Source organism: Gopherus evgoodei, chromosome 1 (genome assembly GCF_007399415.2).
Source record: "Gopherus evgoodei ecotype Sinaloan lineage chromosome 1, rGopEvg1_v1.p, whole genome shotgun sequence".
Taxonomy (NCBI): domain Eukaryota; kingdom Metazoa; phylum Chordata; order Testudines; family Testudinidae; genus Gopherus; species Gopherus evgoodei.
Window position 1 is genome coordinate 232966205 of NC_044322.1, and position 18186 is coordinate 232984390.

The 18186-nt window shown below is 47.7% G+C and overlaps 1 protein-coding gene across 7 annotated transcripts in view; it reads left to right on the forward strand.

Moving 5' to 3' along the window:
* DUSP16 (dual specificity phosphatase 16) overlaps positions 1 to 18186 on the forward strand; it is a 102527-nt gene that overhangs the window by 42598 nt on the left and 41743 nt on the right. For 3 of the 7 annotated variants that reach the window (XM_030539295.1, XM_030539314.1, XM_030539262.1), the window contains 2 exons: positions 3977 to 4570; positions 5848 to 5986. In XM_030539295.1, coding sequence (XP_030395155.1) covers positions 4340 to 4570; positions 5848 to 5986 — 370 coding nt within the window. In that variant the 5' untranslated portion in view covers positions 3977 to 4339. Of the gene's footprint in view, positions 1 to 430; positions 554 to 1493; positions 1658 to 3976; positions 4571 to 5847; positions 5987 to 18186 lie in introns of all 7 variants that reach the window. The other 4 variants (XM_030539271.1, XM_030539280.1, XM_030539305.1 and 1 more) reach the window with 3 other exon arrangements.

Consider the following 18186-nt stretch of genomic DNA (forward strand, 5'->3'; position numbering starts at 1 on the left):
ACATGAAACTAGCAGCCATTCAAATGAGACAAAACTAAAGTCAAAGTGCTTGTAACATTCAAATTACTACTATGTAAATACAGCCAGAAGTTTGCAGATTACAAAACTGTATTAGAAAATTTACTAAAAGGATTCAGAGAGACATTCCTCCTTTTTTTTTTTTAGGAGGGGGAGTCCCTACTATCAGATTTTTAGGGTCTTTAAGAAGAATTTGTAGCTTTAGAAAAACTCTCACTGTGAGAGAAGGGGCTAACTAAGTCAGCAAGATGGAATAAATTGCCTGGGAATATTTCTTTTCTTCATAGCCTCCTAACTTAATTAATAATCCTTTTCTGAAGGAATGTTTTTAAACATTTGTAAATCAGTAAAATTAAGAATGTTGCAAGTTCATGAAACTTCTTACCTACTGTATTTCTTCTTTGTTATTCAGACTTAAACTCAGCCCTTTACCTATCCAAGCAGAAGGTTTATCTCAGTACGGGCATGATCTGAATCCCATTGTAGCTAGTGGAAAGGCACCCATTGACGTCACCAAACTTTGGATCAGGCTCTGGTATGTCTGGGTACAGAGGATTGAATCCAAAATTCAGGGTACAATATATTAATAAAAATCTAAATTATTTTTTTCTTGCTGGTTTTAGAAATTAGGCATAACTCACTAGGTTAACAAAGCATGGCTGGAACTTATGTTCTTTTATAACTAGATAGTTTAAAGCCTGTTAACTAGTTTAGCTTTTTTTATTCCCTTCCACCTACTTTTAAAATAAGCGTGTACTTAATAGTGGATATTCTATTTAGGAAAAGCATCTGCCAGTCAGATTGCATAGATAGGATTTCACTAGTTCCTAAAGGTCTGCTGTAGTAATTTTCCCCACTTCTTATTTTGGCCTCCTAGATAAATATGTATTTTACTAGATCTGAATAGAAATGGTGGCAACTTGCCATTAAGCAGCGGGGTCTTGGCAAATAGATAAACAACATTTTATCAACCCAGTGACTGCTTATGTAAAAGTCTGGCATTTTTCTTGTGCTGGTAAATGCAACGCTGTTCTCTTTAAAACATGAAACAAGTTATTTATCCTAGGGTTGGTTGGTGTGTCTCTGTGTGTGTATTTAAGACTAAATCTTTCTGTCAGAATGAACCTTGTTCACTTTTCTGAATTGAGCTTAGATATATGGGGCAGGGGTTGATGTGTTTGAATAATCTTTATCTAACTAATAGAACACCTACTGCTGTGGGATTTCCCACTGCTAAACACAAATGACCTGTTACTATAATAGAAGCCATATATATAACCATTTCTGAAATAATTTGAATTCATGAGCTTATCACAATAAAGATGTTGTTGTTTTCTTCAGACTTGACTCCGCAAGGTGTTAAGTGCCTCCTGCAGGGTGCTGAGCTCCTTTTAACTACACTTGTAATCAGTGGAATTTAAAAGCACTCACCACCTTACACAATTGGAACCCATGTTGTGTTGTTATACTTGCAGACCAAGGTACATGTGCTACTTTAGACCCTGATTCTGCCCTGGGAAGTCTGCAGGCCCATCCCTATCTCTGCACTGTTCGTAGTTCAGGATTAGGGCTGTAAAATATGTGTTCTACCCTGGACGTATTATGGCTAGATTTACATGACCACTAAAAGAAATTTGAGGTAAGATTTTTCTTTTAAAAAAATCCAACTTAGTGTTGCAGGTGGGGTTGTGTTCAAAGCCTCTTATCTTTGCATGTGCATTGTGTATTAAACTTCAGAATTTTTTCTTTCAAAAATTAGTGCTTTTGAAGTTTTATAGAAATGTTTCAATGCTTAATTTGTATCCCCCTAAGACGGGTGGGCAAACTTTCTGGCCCAAGTGCCACATTGGGGTTGCAAAACAGTATGGAAGGCTGGATAGGGAAGTCTGTGCCTCTCCAAACAGCCTGGCCCCCGCTCCCTATCCGCCCTCTCCCCCAACCCCCTTGTTCCCTCATGGCTCCCGCCCCTAACTGCCCCCCCCAGGGACTCCACCCCCTAGCCAACTCCCGTGCTCCCAGTCCCCTGACTGCCCTGACCCCTATCCACACCACAACCTCCTGACAGACCCCAGGGTCTCCTGCGCCTATCCAACCCCCGCCCCTGCTCCATGTCCCCTGACTGCCCCCTGGAATCACCCGCTCCCTGCCCCCTTACCATACTGGAGCCAGCCACGCCGCCGCACTGCCCGGCAGGAGCGGCAGACCAGAGTGCTGAGGCTGCAGTGGGAGGAGTGGGGACAACAGGGGAGGAGCAGAGGAGTAGCCTCCCTGGCTGGGAGTTCAGAGGCCGAGCAGGATGGTCCCACGGGCCATAGTTTGCCCACTTCTGTCCTAAGAGACTGATCGTTCTGGGGATTTCAACTTTTTTTTTTTAATTAAACCTTTTCCCTCTACCCCTTTTCTCTAACAAGCCTGATGGTTGGATTATCCTGCTTGCGTATCATCAGTCTGGTACAATCACTAGCAAATTAAAATTGCCTGGTTTGCAGGTCAGATACTACAAGCCTAGGCTATAGCTAGTTGACATGACAAAGATTTGTACTTTTGCTTTTGTGTCAAAGAGGTACTTCGGTTTTATATATAAGACATTTCCCTAAACAACAGAAAACAGCAGCACTACACTGCAGAACCACATATAAACTAGAGAATGCAACCACTTGTGTCTGAGAAGGATATATTGCACAGATTTAAAAACAAATGGTTCATTTTGGGTATGTCTATACAGCAATTAGACACATGTGGAGGGCCCATGCCAGCTGGCTCGGGCTAAGGGGTGTTTAATTGTAGTGTAGACATTCAAGCTCAGGCTGCAGCCCGAGCTCTGGGACTTGAACATCTACACTGCAATTAAACAGCCCCTTAGTTCAAGCCTTGCAAGCTTGAGTCAGCTGGCATGGACCAGCTGTGGGTTTTTGATGTCAGTATAGACATACCCTTTGTGGTCCTGCTAGCCATGCTGAATTTCTGGCAGGTTTGCCCTTGTCTGTTAACCCTAAACTATGTCAGTTGCTGTGCCCTCTGTGTACATATCCCACAGGTTCCAGAAGCAGTGCCCTCTGGGAGACTTCAAAAAGCAACTGATTGACTGTATTGGGAGGCCGAGTTGAACCATTTCATCTAGTTTGTGCACCACTCTGGCACTAAAACTCTTTAAGTTGGATTGGTTCAGGTTAAGCCAATATTTAGCTCTGCTGAAGTCCCCTCCAAATGGTATTTAGCATGTATGTAAACTGTTTGTAACACACCTCTCACAAGTGCTCCAATTAGACTGAACAAACAAGGCTTAGCAAGGTGAATTTCTCTAGTGTAGACAAGAATTATGTCGTTGGTACTGTATGTTGAATGATAAACCAAAAAGTTTAGGTCCCGAAGGCAGCATGTTGCTCGTGTGTTCTCTTCATCCACCTTCTCCAAAGAGGAGGCGATATTCCATTTTAGCTCCTGACAATTTCCACTCAAATTTTTGTTCTCACCTTAAGGTGAAATTTTCAAGAAAGATAGTGCACAAGCTCACACAAAAAATCCTTTTCAAAGTATCAAGGTCTTACCTTTCCCTAATAAATTGTAGATCTCACTAAATCTGCTGCAACACACCTAGAAGAAGTTTCTTTGAACAGGAACACCACTGCTTCGAGCAGTGTCGCATAATTCTATTCTATTGCGCAGTCTTACGAAGAGATTGTTCCAGTGGCAACAAAGTTCTTCAGTTAAGACTGACTGTATTTGCCCCAACAGGGTAATTGTACAGCCCGGGATAGTTGGAGTAGAGTCAGAAAAGAGTCAGAGCCCAGACTTCCAGATATTACCCCTAGCTCTTTGGAACGTGCCGCAAAGAAATTTTAAAGTTTCAAGTGTATATTAAAAATGTAATGCCCACAGAGCATGGGCTAGATTGTGATAATGTCAAATACTGTATACTGCAAGCACTTTTTTTTTTCTTTCTTTCTTTGTCTTCTAGGCCCTCAGTCCAGTGCAAAGCTGGGAGCATAGGTAAAGAATGATGTAATGCAGTGGCAGCCCAAAAGCATCTTTTGTTTGAATTGTGAAATGGCCACTCTGTAGTCGTCTCCTCATGAATCAGATGTGAGGGGCTGCTTTGTGGAATGAGCCCTTTGTAACAGCGCATCAACTGGAAGCAGAAGGAGACATTCACTTGGAGGGCTCTTTCTGAAAATGGGTTTAACTTTTCTTTTGCCAGTCACTACCAGCATGACCTCATACGCTTTCAGTACAATGGAGTGGCTAAGCCTTTGAATACATAGCCATTACATCATCTCTGCAAATTAGAGAGGGAGGTGGTAAAAGAGGCCTTATTGTTGTCATGGCTGATGAGATGATCAGGACTCAACTCATGGTTGCTGAGAGGTTGGTGGCTTTACTGGAAAGTGGCACAGAAAAATTGCTACTGATTGATAGCCGTCCCTTTGTGGAATACAATACATCCCACATCTTGGATGCTATCAATATCAACTGCTCCAAGCTTATGAAGCGGAGGCTGCAGCAGGACAAAGTGTTAATTACAGAACTCATTCAGCATTCAGCAAAACACAAGGTAAGGATCGTTTTTGCCTTTTTTTTATTTTATTTTATTTTTTTTTATTTTAAGGCAGTGTGGAAGTAAAACTCTTAAAATAAAATTAATCTACATTGTAGTGAAATGAGTAATGATGAACTGCAGTCTTCCACAACTTTATTATCTTGTTCCCAGGAGCTACAGTAAATAAACTATAGGTGAAATTATGCTATAGGCAATACAGTAATGTTTAAGAATTACTCAAATAAAACTCCCCATCAGTTTACTTTTCTATAACCCTCTTAAGAGTTTTTCATGTAGTATGGTCCTTATGTGTAGTTTATTCATATTTCAAGTATATGTTTTTGCAAATTAAACTTCAAACATCTTGGTATATGAAATACAGTGAATCCTGTGGTAAAGAGCCCCTCGAGAGACCAACACAAAAATCCAGTTGTTTCAAATTGTTTTCTTATACATGTGGAAGAGAACTATATTTAATACTTTCAAGGATTGTTTGGGATGGCCTTTTTTTGGGCAGTAAGGATTGCTTATTAAGGGGTTTTGCTGTACGTTGTGGAAGGAAATATGTAAATTAGAAAACCCCCACCCCTTCTGGATAACTGTAAAATATCTTTTGTTTGGATTTTAAAGGTAAGCATTTCAGAGTTAGGCCAATGAGAGAGAATTTGAAGTGTAACTTAAGTGAATCTATTTGTGGATTTTATTTAAGAGGTCTGTTAATGTTTCCAAAATATTTTGGTTTGGGCAGAAAAGATAGGGGGCAGGGAGGGGAAGAGAGTGAATGCATAAACTTTTTGCCTCAGGTTGACATTTTATACATGGTGTAATTTGGAAAGTCTAATTTTCAAAAAGTTAATCAAATTTTATAGATGTAATAAAATATACTTGTAGCAGTTCAAGGTTTTTTGGATAGGTAAATTGTTTGGGAGAAGAAACTAAAGGTTTGTTGCTTTATATTTGAATGCAAAACACCTTAATTTCAGGTAAACTTGTTTGTGGTTTTTTTTGTTTGTTTTTGGTGTTTTTAAGTGGCTCAGATTTGCCCAGTGGATGAACCTCATCTCATGCAACAAACTTCAGCCCTGATCAGATATTCCATTTACTAAACCTTGAAGGGATACAGTACAGTTAGGTCTAATAAGAGGTGTAAAAATATCAGTTTTGTTTAAACCTGTATGTAAAATCCAGATACTAGAACCACTGTACAGTAAATATGTTGGGTCTCTTAATTCTGTTTGGTAAGGGGGAAGGTTTCCTATCCTTTCCCTTATCTGCAATTATTTGCTTTTCAGATTGAGATTGATTGCAAGCAGGAGGTGGTTGTATATGATCAAAGTTCCAAGGATGTTGCCTCTCTCTCATCTGACTGCTTTCTTACTGTACTACTAGGCAAGTTGGAGAACAATTTCAACTCTGTACACCTGCTTTCAGGTAGGATGCAAGAAAACCACTTGAGGGAGGGAGGGTGTAATTCTTTATATAGAGAGATGGCACACTTTTTTTCTGCTTCTTTTGCATGTATTAAGAAAAGTGTTATACTGAACCTGCTGTAGTCAGTTCACTTAAGTTTATTCATGTAACTGTAGGGTTTAAAAAATAGTCACAGTACTATGTACAGATGTATATGCAGCACATGCGAGCATCTCTATAAAGCTTAAAGGTCCTGACTTCTGTTTACACTAGGGCTCTTTACAGTATTCTGGTTCTGTAAAATGAGAATTGGGTCCTAGGCTTTTTTAGCTAGAAATGCTGATTATATTTGACCCTGAAGCAGCTTTAGGAATGCAGTTCCTGGCTTCTAAAGCCCTTGTATACACTTGAGCGGAGAGGGGGGAGGAGTGTCCCTCCATCGCTGAACTGGAGCATAGAACTAAAATGTCTACACTGTGGAAACAAACACCATATTCTCAGTCTTGTGTGGTTTAAAATCTGTTCTCTCCCATTTCCCCTGCTCTCAGTTCTCCCCAACTCTGAATCGGAGAAACAGAAACTTGCCCTCCAAAAAAACACAACAACAAAAACCCTCAGAGAAATTACTTGAGTCATTGGGAAGGGAAAGGTGCATAGAAATTAGGGAGAAAATGGTTATAAGAAAATGGAATGCAGAGGGCAGGGGGAAAGGGAAGAAATTCTAAAGAAATATTTCCTTGTAGCAGGAGGCTGCATTTGAGGTTTTTCAGTGACTTCATCCAACAGTGGTGGTGAATTGCTTTGGTTGCTGATAGAAACTGAGGAAATTGCCAACTCTAATTTGAAAGTGGGGTGTGGGGATCTCAGGGAGATCTTCCAACAGAGAGAAACTCAACTAAATGCCTGGTGCTATTGATGCAGTGAAAAGTCTCCAGTGCTTGAAGCAAAATGAAGTTATAGTTATTTGACTTCAGTGGGAGCTATGCACAGACACGGAGCAGACTTGTTTAACTGTGTCTGAGTGCTCGAAGACTAGTTTTACTTCTCGACTGTCTTATAAAGAGTTACGCTTCTGAGCTTTAGTTTCTGTCTCTACAGCCAAGTAATTCTTCTAGAGTATGAGACCCCCCCCCCACACTCAGCCCAGTAAACAGAAATAATTTTACCCTCAGGGCACTGGATACGTTTATTGAGAAATGCTGAGATATGTGACTAATGCTCTATTAAAATTGAAACTGTTTTTGTTTACAATGAACTTATTAGAAGCAGTTCATGCCACATCACGAAATCCTTTTTCTGATCAAATGTTACAAGTTTTTAACCTGTCCAACTGGCTATGTTGAGGGTGCTGCTGCTTCCCTTTTTTATTTTATTTATTTTTGCTTTTTAAACATGCGCTGGACTGTTGCATCATGCCACAATACAAAGTAGTCTTATTTAATGCACCCAGAGGGAAGACGTACCAAATTCTTCTAGAAATGCCGTACAGCTCCACAATAACTAAGGGACAGATCACCTGCAAAGGAACCTGAAGGAGGTAGCCAGAGAAAACTCCATGAGGCTCACCTCCCAGCATTTTCAGGGAACCATCATCCTCTAATGGGAGGGGGGAGATCAGTCATGGAATCAGTAGGAAAAGACTGACACTCTGTGCATCTGTTGTTGTTGTTGTTGTTGTTGTTTTCCTACTGGTGGTATCGCTTGTGTCAGCTGTGATGGAGGCACAGTAGGACTCAGTACTGCTTTGGAAACGTGTGTATGTATATGTGTGAGAGAGAGAGAAAAAAATGGGAAGCTGGGTGCTGAGCAGGGGAGCATGTTCAGTCTCCTGCTCTTCTTCCACCCCCATCCTCCATGTGCCTTCTAATCTCCATGGAGAGAAAACCTCAAAGAACAGCCACACAGACTCTTCTGTGGCGTCTAGGTGAAGAGTGAATAGTAGTGCAGAGGGAAAGCACCGCAACTCTCCATGGCCAGGGCAAATCCCACTTGTGTAGGTCATGTTTACACTAGAAATATATGTTTATTATTGGCATGCTAATTACGTGTTTAAAATTAAAACTTGCCTGGCCTGGTCTAAACTATTAGTGTTAGCTGATCAATGTAAACCTAGGCTCCCCACTAAAGTTGAGCTCTGACCAGCTAATGTGTGACTACCCTAGTGTAGACAGGACAATATATACTTTTAACATGTATTTAAAAACCTCTTTTCTTAGTGAAGGTGAGGCTGTAGATTAACCCTCACGTAAAGTGGGGATAATCTGTTTTTTGTGGTTGCAGAGTATAAATAGTTGAGAGGTGGAAATATTTACTACACGTAATAGATTAACTGTGCTATTTCAGGAAAGATGAGCCAAATAAGAAACGACTATGAAAAAAAAATTGATATAACTATTTGTATACTCAAACTACACTGCTTCATTGCCAAGTTTCCTCCTTTTATATCCAGCTTCCTCTGTTTTTAGTATTTGTGTAGGAAAATATCTTGCCCAGTCTAAAATTCTGTTTATTTTTAATAGAAGGTTTGTAACTAAAAAAGGAGCAAATCTTACACAAGTGGTGGACAAGGCTATAGATTAGGCCACAGTAGGAAATGTAATCTTAGGAAAGTTGCCTTCCTTGCTTGATAGTATTTTAAGTATGAGTCTAATGGAATGAATCTTTTTGCCTGATTAAAAAAAAAATAGTGTAAAATTTGTTTAAAAAAAACAAACAAAACAAGCAATACTTTGCTGGTGCCTTGCTTTGTAGAAGACTGGATACAATTGTTCTTTCAGCAAGTTGATGACAAATCCTTGTATAACATTTATGGCTAATAACGAGTTTAGGGGTCAATGCACCTTGCAGAAAGGAAAAACTTAAGTCAAAAGGTTTTTCTTAATCACCGTGTAGCTTATTTACAACAATGACCTGAAATAAATGTGTTTTGTGGGATCCATTGCTGAGTGTTCAATGAGTTATTTGGCTTTTTATTAATTGAGGCTTAATATAAAGGCATGCTCCCCCTTGAAGATTACTTTTAATTGAAATTACAGATGGAAAGCTCCTTCAAGGGACACTATTTGCTAAAACCCTTGATTTGACCTAGTAAAAACACTTAATCTTGTAGACAACATTCTTAGCATTCTAAAGATCTATTTTGGCTTTTAAATTTATTACTGTGCTCATGATATTGAAAAATGGACACCCACTGCTTATCCCTTTTCCCAGTGCAGTCAGTGGCACAACTCCCATTGACTTAAATTGGATCAGGATTAAAAAAAAAAAAAAAATAGTGTGATTTGAACATTCTGTCCTACCTCTTAAAAGTGGAGAGTGTCTTAGCCAAGACCTTTTTTTAAAGCCACTATTGTTGGGGTGATGTTGCTTGCTGCAGGAGCAGATCCATAATACATGTAAAAATGTCTAGATCCAGGCCTAATTCTGTAATCCTTTGACACATAGTTTCAGTTACTTCATTGGGATTGCTTTTGGGTAAGGAAGGGTGGCAGCAATAGGGCTCATTTTGGTGGTAAGTCTCAAGGGCCACTTTTATGTCGGTCAGTCACTGAACTGCCACATGCATTTGATGCGCCCATTACTCCTGGGGGAATTCTGTGCCACTGTGCAAGGCAGAATTTTGCAGTAATTAATGTTATGCACACAGAATTTTCTTTCCCTCACAGAAATGGGCTGCAGTGCTGCTAGCCACCACTAGGGGCCGCCAGACCCAGCTCAGCTCACACATAGACACTGCTGAGGGGAGGGAAAGGGAGACAGAGGGCTCCTGGTAGCTGCAGTTATCAGCATGCCCTGAGAGAAGGAGAGGGCAATGTGCAGGAAACTCCTTGCAAGCCTGGAGCATCAGGCTGTTTCTCCCTCAGGATCCTTGGGTTTGGGGTGGGGGAGGGGGAGAGAAGTTGTCTGGGCTGGGGGGCTTATGGCTGCCTGTGGGGGGAGTTGGGGGGTGTGGATATCTGGGATGGGGAGGCCCTGTGGCTTAGCTCTGAGGGAGAGAGAGTGGGGGGTTGGGTGTATTTGCTGTGGGGGCCCTGCTGCTGGGCTCATGGGGTGGGGAAAGGAGGCAGAGAAACAGGAAGTGGGTTGTCATAGGGGTTTCAGGAGGATTGCAAGGGGGAATAGGAATCGGGGACTTGCAGCCGGTGGATGCGGGAGATAGACCGGAGAAGCGCACTGTCACTAGGAAAAGGCAGGTCTGCGTGATTGGAGACTCCTTACTGAGAAGAATAGACAGGCCTGTGACTAGAGCTGATCGGGAGAACAGAAGGGTGTGCTGTCTGCCGGGTGCTAAGATACAGGATGTGGACCTGAGGCTGAATAGGATCCTAGCGGGAGCGGGGAAGAATCCATTGATTGTCCTTCATGTGGGAACGAATGATATGGCTAGATACTCTCTGGAATGTATCAAGGGAGACTATGCCAGACTGGGGAAGACGCTTAAGGAAATCAAGGCTCAGGTGATCTTCAGTGGGATTCTGCCAGTTCCTAGAGAAGGGCGACAAAGGTGTGACAAGATTATGGCGATCAACAGATGGCTCAGGCAGTGGTGCTATAAGGAGGGCTTTGGGATGTGCGGCCATTGGGAAGCTTTTACGGACAGAAGACTGTTCTCTCGGGATGGACTTCACCTGAGCAAGGAGGGAAATAGACTTCTAGGATGGAGGCTCGCCGACCTGATTAAAAGAGCTTTAAACTAGAAATTTGGGGGAGATGGTTGGGAGATGTTCGGGAGATCTCCACGCCGGAATTTAACCTTGAGAGGGAAGTAAACAAAGTAAGAGGGGATACAGCCGTGGACAGAAGAATTGGCATAAGGAGGAAGGGTAGTGTAGATAACAGACTAACAGGTGATGCTGGTGGTAGAATGTCTGTGCCTAACAGGGTACAGAATGTGAGTGAAACCAAACGGCAAAAATTAAGATGTCTGTACACTAATGCGAGGAGCCTAGAGAACAAAATGGAGGAACTAGAGCTACTGGTGCAGGAAGTGAAACCAGATGTTATAGGGATAACAGAAACATGGTGGAACAGTAGTCATGACTGGAGTACAAGTATTGAAGGCTATGTGCTGTTTAGGAAAGATAGAAATAAAGGCAAAGGTGGTGGAGTAGCATTGTACATCAATGAGGAGGTTAACTTAAAGAAATAAGAAGTGATGGAATGGACAAGACAGAGTCTGTCTGGGCAAAAATCAGACTGGGAAAGAAAGCTACTAGAGCCTCCCCTGAGAGAGTTCTTGGGGTGTGCTACAGACCGCCGGGATCTGATTTGGATATGGATAGAGACCTCTTTAATGTTTTTAAGGAAGTAAACACTAATGGGAAATGTGTGATCATGGGAGACTTTAACTTCCCAGATATAGACTGGAGTACAAGTGCTAGCAAGAATTGTAGGGCTCAGACTTTTCTGGATGTGATAGCTGATAGATTCCTTCACCAAGTAGTTGAAGAACCGACAAGAGGGGATGCCATTTTAGATTTGGTTTTGATGAGCAGTGAGGACCTCATAGAGGAAATGGTTGTAGGGGACAACCTTGGTTTGAGTGATCATGAGCTAATTCAGTTCAAACTAGATGGAAGGATAAACAAAAATAGATCTGGGACTAGGATTTTTGACTTCTCGAGGGCTAACTTTAAAGAATTAAGGAAATTAGTTAGGGAAGTGGATTGGACTGAAGAACTTGTGGATCTAAATGCGGAGGAGGCCTGGAATTACTTTAAGTCGCAGCTGCAGAAACTATCGGAAGCCTGCATCCCAAGAAAGGGGGAAAAAAACATAGGAAGGAGTTGTAGACTAAGCTGGATGAGCAAGCATCTCAGGGAGGTGATTAAGAAAAGCAGAAAGCTTTCCTTGCTAATCCCACCCTTCTTCCACTCCTTGTAGGCTATCTTAGTGAGGTCAGAACATTGTAGGGATAAAGTGAAAAGGCTAAAAGCCAAGTAGAGTTGAACCTTGCAAAGGGAATTAAAACCAATAGTAAAAGGTTCTATAGCCATATAAATAAGAAGAAAACAAAGAAAGAAGTGGGACCGCTACACACTGAGGATGGAAAGGAGGTTAAGGATAACCTAGGCGTGGCCCAATATCTAAATAAGTACTTTGCCTCAGTCTTGAATAAGGCTAATGGGGAGCTTAGGGGTAATGGAAGGATGACAAATGGGAATGAGGATATGAAGGTGGATATTACCATATCTGAGGTAGAAGCCATACTTGAACAGCTTAATGGGACAAAATCGGAGGGCCCGGACAATCTTCATCCGAGAATATTTAAGGAACTGGCGCATGAAATTGCAAGCCTGTTAGCGAGAATTTTTAATGAATCAGTAAACTCAGGGGTTGTACCGTACGACTGGAGAATTGCTAATGTAGTTCCTATCTTTAAGAAAGGGAGAAAGAGCGATCCGAGTAACTATAGGCCTGTTAGTTTGACATATGTAGTATGTAAGGTGTTGGAAAAAATTTTGAAGGAGAAAGTACTTAAGGACATTGAGGTCAATGGTAATTGGGACAAAGTACAACATGGTTTTACTAAAGGTAGATTGTGCCAAACCAACCTGATCTCCTTCTTTGAGAAGGTGACAGACTATTTAGACAAAGGAAATGCGGTAGACCTAATTTACCTAGATTTCAGTAAGGCATTTGACACGGTTCCACATGCGGAATTATTAGTCAGATTGGAAAAGATGGGGATCAATGTGAGAATTGAAAGGTGGATAAGGAACTGGTTAAAGGGGAGACTACAACGGGTCATACTGAAGGGTGAACTGTCAGGCTGGAAGGAGGTTACTAGTGGAGTTCCTCAAGGATCGGTTCTGGGACCAATCTTATTTAACCATTTTTATTACTGACTGTAACGAGGTGGTGTGGCTCCCCTCCTCATCCGGGAGGGATGAGCCCTGTCAATCATCCATAGGGGCGGGGCCTGTAAGCAGAAGTCCCGCCCCCCTTGAGGGTCAAGCGGTGACCCGGAAGAATAAAAGCTGGCCCTCAGCCCTCAGTTGGAGCCCACCCACCGTCAGGAGCACACCTGTCCGCGGGAGCTCCTGACTGGGAAGCTGCTGAGGCCGCAGGCCGGTGTCTGGACTGGCCAGAACCTCCCCGCTACGACGAGGAGTTGCCGGAGCAGCCTCGTACCCGCTACGACGAGGAGTGGCCGGAGACGCCCCGCCCCTGTTGCGACCCCGAGGACCCCCCGGAACAGGCCTGGCCGGACTTCCCAGGAGAGTTGCTGGACCTGCCGTCCAGCCCTGGCCGTGAGGAGCTGATGTGGTGGGACGTCCCTGAAGCTGATCCCACGAACCAGGTAGGCTCGGAGGGGGATACTGGAAGTAGCCCGGGAGCAGCCGACCTGAGTCAGGCTGCAGACCTCCCGATACCCATGGCAGTGTTGCGGTCAGGATCCCCACTGACCACCTGCAGCGGTGATCACCGCTACTAGGGCCCCGGGCTGGAACACAGTGGAGTGGGTGGGCCTGCGTTCCCCCTGCCACCCATAGCCGGGTGGCAGAATCCCCCTCCCCCTCGCCTGAGGAGGCCATTAGGCCTACTGTGTGTTTGCCTAACCCTGACGCAAGAGGATCTGAGCTGTTATAACTGTGTTTGGTGCCCCGCCCGAACCAAGGGCTGGGCCCTCTTTGCCTGTGCCACTGCTCTGCCCTGCTCCAAAGGGCCCGAGCAACCCGGACTCTTGCCAGCCCGCCCTGAACCAAAGGGCCGGAGCTGGGATAACTGTGTATTGTTACTCAGCCCTGCAGCAGAGGGTCTGAGCCCCGAACTGACTGTATATTGTTGCTCAGCCTTGCAGCAGGTGCCTGAGCTCCTAATTAACTGTGTGTTGGTGCCCGCCCGAATCAAGGGCCGGGCCCCAGTTGACTGTGCCACTGCCCAGTCCTATCCACAGGGACCGACTACCCGCGCGGTGGGCGACAGTCCCGAGACCGAGCCCCGCAGACGACAAGTCGAGGCCGGTGTGGCTCCCCTCCTCATCCGGGAGGGTCAAGCTCCGTCGAGTCTAGCCTACAACTGGCACCTGACCAGGGACTGCTTGAACCCGAGCCCCTGTGAGAAGGGGCTGGTAGGAGGACGGTAGCGCGACCAACCCTCCGAAGCCAGAGACATGGATGTCGAACGGCTGTTCCAGCTGCTGGCGGAGAGCCAGGAGCGCCAGCAGGCGGCGCAACTCCTGCAGCAGCAACAGCTGCAGGCCACCCATCTTGAATAACAGCAGCAGCGAGACGCAGCGCACCTCCAGTAGCAACAACAGCAGCATGCCGCTCAGCTGGAGCACCAGCAGCAGCTGATACAGCAAGTGGGAGGCCAGCTGCAGCTGCTCCTGGGGCCTGCGTCCCGCCCCGTCGATGGAGCCACGGGAGAAGACGCCGGGAGCTTCCGCCCGCCGATTCCCCTGCGCCTGACCAAGATGGGCCCAGGGGATGACCTGGTCACGTTCGATCGTGTGCCCCTTGTCGCAGGGTGGGCCCGGGACCAATGGGCCACTCTTTTGGCCCCGTACCTAACCGGGCCAGCCCAGCTTCCCTACCACGGGCTGGCGACGGAAGAGGCCAAGGACTACGATCGAGTGAAGGCGGCGGTCCTGGACGCCTTGGATGTCAGCCCCGAGACCTTCAGGCAACGGTTTTGGGGCCAGATCTACCCGACAGGCGTCCGGCCCCGGCTGATTGCCCAAGGCTTGAAGAAGGCCTGCCGCCGCTGGCTCCAACCTGAGACCCGTATGGCGGAGGAGGTGACCGAGCAGGTAGTCTTAGAACAATTTGTGCAAATTCTACCTGCCCTGGGAAGGACTTGGGTACTCCACCACCGGCCAGCCATGCTGCAGGCACCGGTCTCCCTGATGGAGGACTTCCTGGCCGCGGAGGCTTCTATGGGGTCCGCCGTTCGGCCACCCACCCTGGGGCCCGACCAATTCCGGAGAGAGACTAGGGCATCCACCTCATCCGGGCCGCGGCGCCCAAACCACGGGCCGGACCCTGCGACGGCCTTCTGGGCCCCACGCCCGGATCCTGCCCCGCACTCGGCCCTGCGGGTCTCTCCTGCGGGTCTGTCGGGGCCCCGCCGAAGCCCTCGAGCCGCTGGCCGCGGGGCGGATACCCAGAAATTGGACCCTGCTTCGGATGTGGGAAGGCCGGTCACTTACAACGGGACTATCCCAAGATGGAGTGTGATTTTGGGCAGGTCTGTGCAGGGAAAGGCAGAGTCCGAGGGCCCCAACCCCCCAAACTCACGATCCTGGTGGTCGTAGGGGACCGTGCCACAACAGCCCTAGGGGACTCGGGCTGTGGGCAAATGCTGGTCCACCGGGCTCTGGGACCACCGGTCGCCCCTGGTTTGGGGCCCATCCATTTGCAGTGCATCCACGGGGATGTCTGACCCTACCCGAGTGCCCGGGCCTGTTTGACGGTCAATGGCCTCACGCGGTCATTGGTAGTCGGCTTGGGCCCCCGACTAGCCTACCCCGTGATCCTGGAACACGACTGGCCCGCCTTTGAGGGGCTCCTCCGGTCCATACCCAGCCTTTGAGGCGGAGCCCCAGGAGCCCCCTGTGGAGACAGAAGGGGACGCCGAGGAGGTTGGGGCAGGAAACGCGGAGGCCAGGGGGAAGAACTCTTTTCCCCCCCCCCCCGACCTTGCTTTGACATGGACTTCTGTCGGGACCAACGGGCCGACCCCACACTCAGCCAGGCCTACGAGCAACTGGCAGCAGTCGATGGATCCATTGTCAACCTTCACTGTGCCACGCAGTGGCCACACTTTGAGCTCCGGCGGGCAGACTTTATTGGGTCGAGTGGGACCCCCGCACACGGGAGCCCCGGATGCAACTTCTCGTGCCCTGCTGCCACCGACGTGCCGTGATGAGCCTGGCCCACGATGTGCCGGCCGCGGGACACCTGGGGCACGAGAAGACCCTGGCCCGAATCCGGACGTGGTTCTACTGGCCGGGGCTCGATGGGGACGTAAAACAGTACTGTAATTCCTGCCCGGGGTGTCAGTTGGCCGCCCTGCCTCGAGTGCCCAAGGCCCCCTTGGTCCCCATGCCATTGATCGAAACACCGTTCGAATGCGTTGCCATGGACCTGGTAGGCCCACTGCCCCGGAGTGCGGCTGGTTTCCAGTATATCCTGGTCCTGGTCGACTATGCCTCCCGGTTCCCTGAGGCTATTCCCCTGAGGAGCATCATGGCCCGGACCATTGCCGGCGAGCTGGTGAAGGTATTTTCCCGTGTAGGATTGCCTAAAGAAATCCTGACCGACCAGGGCACTAACTTCACCTCCCGGTTACTGAAACAGGTCTGCCAACTCCTGGGGGTGAAACAACTACACTCCTCTGTCTATCACCCCAGAGGGATGGGTTGGTGGAACGGTTCAATCGGACCCTTAAGGACATTCTAAAACGGTTCCCATCGGATGAGCTACGCCACTGGGACCAACTCCTACACCCCTGCTACTAGCCATCCGGGAAGTTCCCCAGGCGTCCACCAAGTTTTCCCCCTTCGAACTCTTGTACGGGCGGAGGCCACGGGGTCTCCTGGATTTAATGAAGGAGATGTGGGAGCAGTCGGCCTCCCCAACCCAGGGCCTCCTCCAGTACGTCCTCCGGCTGCGGGAACAGCTTACTCAGGCGGGGACCCTGGCGCGGGAAAACCTAAAAGTAGCCAAGAGAGGCAGGAGCGGAGTTATAATCAAGAAGCGAGGTACGAGAGTTTGCCCTTGGAGACCGAGTTCTGCTGCTCCTGCCCTCCAAGGAGTCAAAATTATTGGCCCGTTGGCAGGGCCCCTACGAGGTAACTCGGAAGGTGGGCCCCGTTAATTATGAGATTTACCAACCGGGCCGCTGGAAGAAGAAACAGATATATCACGTCAACCTGCTGAAGCCATGGCGTGACCGGGAGGGCCTCTTGATTGACCCACGCCCGCCGGGCTCGGAGCTAGGCCCGGAGGTGGTCCAAACGAGGGACCTGATGGAGCCCCCGTTGGGGTGTTCCCTGACAGGCGAGCAACGTAAACAGGCGCAGTGCCTCCTGCGGGCGTTCCGGCAAACCTTCACGACGCTACCGGGCTATATGACGTTAACCTGCCACATGATCCAAACCGAGCCCGGGAAGGTCATCTGAGAAACCGCCCTGCCGGTGCTGTATCAAATGCGGCAGGAAGTCGAGGAGGAGGTCCAGGCCATGTTGGCCCTGGGGGTCGTCGAGCCATCTCGGAGCGAGTGGCACAGTCCGGTGGTCTTGGTGCCCAAGCCAGATGGCTCCCGTCGGTTCTGCATAGACTTCCGGAAGGTCAACGCCATATCACGCTTCGATGCCTACCCGATGCCCCGGGTCGACGAGCTGCTGGGCCGCCTTGGGGAGGCCCGATTCATCACCACGCTGGACCTTAGCAAAGGCTACTGGCAAATCCTGCTCGAGGAGACCTCCAAGGAGAAGACTGCCTTTGCCACCCCGTCAGGGCTCTATCAATTCACACGGATGCCCTTCAGCCTCCATGGGGCCCCCGAGACCTTTCAACGGCTCATGGACCACCTTCTGCAGCCGCATCAAGAGTACGCGGCCGCATACCTAGATGACGTCGTGATCTACAGCCGCCGCTGGGAGGACCATCTAAACCAGGTCGCGGCGGTCCTCAGAACCCTGCGGGAGGCGGGGTTGACGGCGAACCCCAAGAAATGCCGGATAGCCTGGCAGGAGACCACCTACCTCGGCTATACCGTCGGGCAGGGGCAAGTCAAACCCCTCTTGGGGAAAGTCCAAGCCCTCGCAGAGTGCCCAACCCCGACAACCAAACGACAGGTACGACGCTTCCTGGGACTCATGGGGTATTACCGGCAGTTTATCCCGCAATTTGCGTCCATTGCCGCCCCCTTGTCCGGGCTGCTGACTAAGAATAGCTCGCTACAGGTACAATGGACCCCCGAGTGTGAGGCGGCCTTTAAAACGCTCCAAAGTTGCTTGTGCCAGGAATCCGTCTTGTATAGTCTGGATTTTGACAAACCATTTATCCTCAAGATGGATGCATCTGATGTCAGCCTAGGAGCGGTCTTGTCTCAGGAAGGGGACGGAGGAGACCACTCCGTACTGTACCGGAGCCGAAAACTGTTCCCACGAGAGCGGCACTACGCCGTGGTGGAAAAGGAGGCCCTCGCAGTAAAGTGGGCCTGCGAGGCCCTTCGGTTCTTCCTCCTGGGGGCCCCTTTCACTCTCATCA